We start from the raw sequence: 3,186 nt of genomic DNA on the forward strand, positions 1-3,186 counted from the left end.
AAGGAGGGTTTCTGCCCCGTTACTTCTCCGCTGCTTTCTTGTTCCAGTTTGAAAAGCAAACTGCAAGCAGTTTGCTTTTCAGCCCAACTGTATACTGTTTTTCTCAGACGCGGAGGGATACTGACTTGTTGTGAAAAGTAACTTACAATTCTACCCGTGGTATACGCTCAGTATATCACGGCTAAGAACCAATCAGATTGCTTGATTTGACGTGTCCGTTTTATAAATGTTAATTAACAACTAGTTGATGGTTCATTTGTGTACCTTAATATAAAGTGTTACCAAACATTTTAATAATAATACAATAATTGATTTCCTTATCCTGACAATTTATGACAAAATAAAGCAAAAGGAAAATGTTTAGAATAAAAATATAGAAATATTTATTTAAAACTACTACTATTATCACAACAAAGAATATCATAAAAACACAATAATGTATTATTTTATAATTTGAATGACCACTAACCACTATCAATAGAACAAGTTAAACGATAATATTCATGATTTCATGACGGTTAACTCCAGGGAGGTGTTGGAAAAAGCATAATGTCCATCCTTGTCTGTCTCTATAGCTGTGTTCCTTTTGTCTCCACTCCTGTCTTATGGTCTAGAAATGGGATTTGAAAAGTCGTGCAGAAAAAGCTTAGTTTACTTCTTCTTTGAAATATTGCATTAAATATTTAAAAAAAATCAAACTATAGTGATGTTTTTTTGTTTTGTTTGTTTGTCAAGGTTCAAGGTTAGTTTATTTGTATAGCACATTTTAATACACAGAGGCAATCCAAAGTGCTTCACATAGGCATTTAACACATAATAATTAAAAACAAAACAAACACACAAACAACCCTGTTGTGCTGTTGCCATTTGAAATTACAATTCCAAAATATCTGGTATAGATATAGGCAAGCTGATTGAAAGTGCAGATGTTTCGTTGAAGATTTCTGAAGACCACCACCGTAAAGAATACAATCTGCAGATTTAGAGTTAATGTTTTAAGGATATAAAATTGTTCCGAGTATTTCTTGATTTACAATTTAAATGGTACGTTTATTTGATTTTCAAATTTAAATCATAAATCACATTTTCCTTTCTAATCTATAACTTTAAGATAGAAATGAGAAAATGTGCATTGTTCCCAAAGTACAGTGCGTGGGCATAGCCTGTCGTTCTATCGTGTTTTAATCCTCTCAAATATCTATCACTGATGTAAGGATACAATAGATTAGATCACATAAAGTACATACTTTGAGCTATGCAATATCACTCATTTTCAAATCTAATTCATCAGGTGAGAAGGGAAAAAAGTCCTCATTAAAACAGTCTAGTGGTCTTAAAATTAGTAAGTGAGCTTCAAGGGAACACCAGTAAAATGACGAGTAAAATAATATTTTATTGTAAGAACATGTAAAAAACATCTATATGAATTAGATCTATTATGGTGTACAATGAAAGCATGAAAAGTATAAATTGATCTCACAGATAATAGATTATCTATGATTGTTAACATCCACCAAATAATAACATGCACATTTACTGTCTATATAATATTATAAAATGAATACACAAATGTAAACTATACGCATATCATGCTTTATGTCATTACCTTTGACCAAATGATGCAGCTGTATTCTTATCAAGCCTTTGATCTGTTTACTATAATGCTTAAACTCAACCTTTAATAAAAAAAAAAACACTATTTCTCATTCAAGTAATATTCTAACATGTCTTAAACAAAACAATTTTCACCTAACAAAAAGAAAAAAACTCATATTGATAAGGGGAACATTTTTAATTGATCAAAGATGCAAATATTGTACATTTTTAGCTTTCAATGTGTCCTTATCAGTAAGTAACTATTCCGGTCCCAAATAGAAAGATGGCTAATTCAAATACAAAATTAAAACATTGAATATTATCATCAGTCACTAATAGCTGAAATGTGTGCTTTTTTAAGAACTGCTCTTCTTTTGAATTGTTTCCTCAAGCTTTCTCTCATGTCTTTAGCTCTTAAGCAGTATATAAGTGGATTAATCATCGGGGGGCAAAGGCTATACATCATGATAATTAATATTCGCACATCAGCACTAAACGTAATGCCAACATTGCTGGCCAAATATACAAAACATCTGGGTAAATAATAGAGCGAGATTATGATCAGTTGAGTACTGCAAGTGGACAGAGACTTGATGCGACCTTGCACATTTGCAATCTTAAGTACTGCTATAATTATACAGCAATATGAGAACACGATGAATGCCAGAGGTCCCAGTAACATAACCATTGCATTCACAAATGCAGGAAAACCATAAGGGGCCCGGTCAGTGCATGCTAGGATTGTTATACCAATATGATCACAGTAGCAGTGGTTGATGATGTTTGAGGCACAGTAAGGAAGAGGGTATGCCCTAATAACCATCATTAAAGAGCCTGCAAGAGCGACAACCCACGCAGTAATACTGAGAATTAGGAGAGTGGAGTTATTAAGAAGAATGGGATATTTGAGAGGATGGCAGACCGCTAAATACCTATCTAAAGCCATCAGGAAGAGAATATAGGAATTCACTGTGCCGAGATAGTGAACAAAAAACATTTGGACAAAGCAAGCTGTGAATGAAATAGTTCCTGAATGAAACCAATACTTGCTGATGATCTTAGGTAAAGTGGTTGTGCTAAAGAGAATGTCGCATGTACACAGATTCAGAATGATATAATACATCGGCTTATGAAGGCTGTGGTCCGTGGCAAATAGAAACAGAATTGTTAAATTGCCCGCCATAGTTAGGAAATAAACAAAGAACAATATTGCTGAAACAAGGTCTTGGTACTCTGGATGAAGTCCAGGGAAGCCAGTGAGGATAAATTCAGTCACAGTGCTCTGATTTCCCTCTGCCATGATGGATTATAAATGTCCTGAACACACTGTAAAGGAAATATGGGGGAAGTTATTCAACGTATAAGATAAAGCTCATTAACATAATATCTGACATTTAAACAATAGCAGTGTAGCAAATGGTTCTTGATCTGTTAAAAACACTTTATACTAACTGTTATGCATTACAGTAGAATAAATAAAGCATGAGTATTTCCTGTAAGACTTTGCATCAATTCATAGGGCTCAACCTTGTACACTTACCTTTCTCAAACAGTTTGGCAGCATATTCTGAATCACCCGCTGGTTCAGAT

General features: G+C 33.6%; 1 protein-coding gene across 1 annotated transcript; it reads right to left on the minus strand.

Annotated features, from left to right (window-relative positions):
* Positions 1-1,921: 1,921 nt before the first annotated feature.
* Positions 1,922-2,896, minus strand: LOC117468732 (olfactory receptor 2AT4-like). The gene has a single exon (XM_034112975.1). The coding sequence runs from the start codon at positions 2,894-2,896 to the stop codon at positions 1,922-1,924; it is 975 nt and encodes a 324-aa protein (XP_033968866.1).
* Positions 2,897-3,186: the final 290 nt, after the last annotated feature.

Source organism: Trematomus bernacchii, unplaced genomic scaffold, assembly GCF_902827165.1.
Source record: "Trematomus bernacchii unplaced genomic scaffold, fTreBer1.1, whole genome shotgun sequence".
In the NCBI taxonomy this organism is placed as follows: Eukaryota; Metazoa; Chordata; class Actinopteri; order Perciformes; family Nototheniidae; genus Trematomus; species Trematomus bernacchii.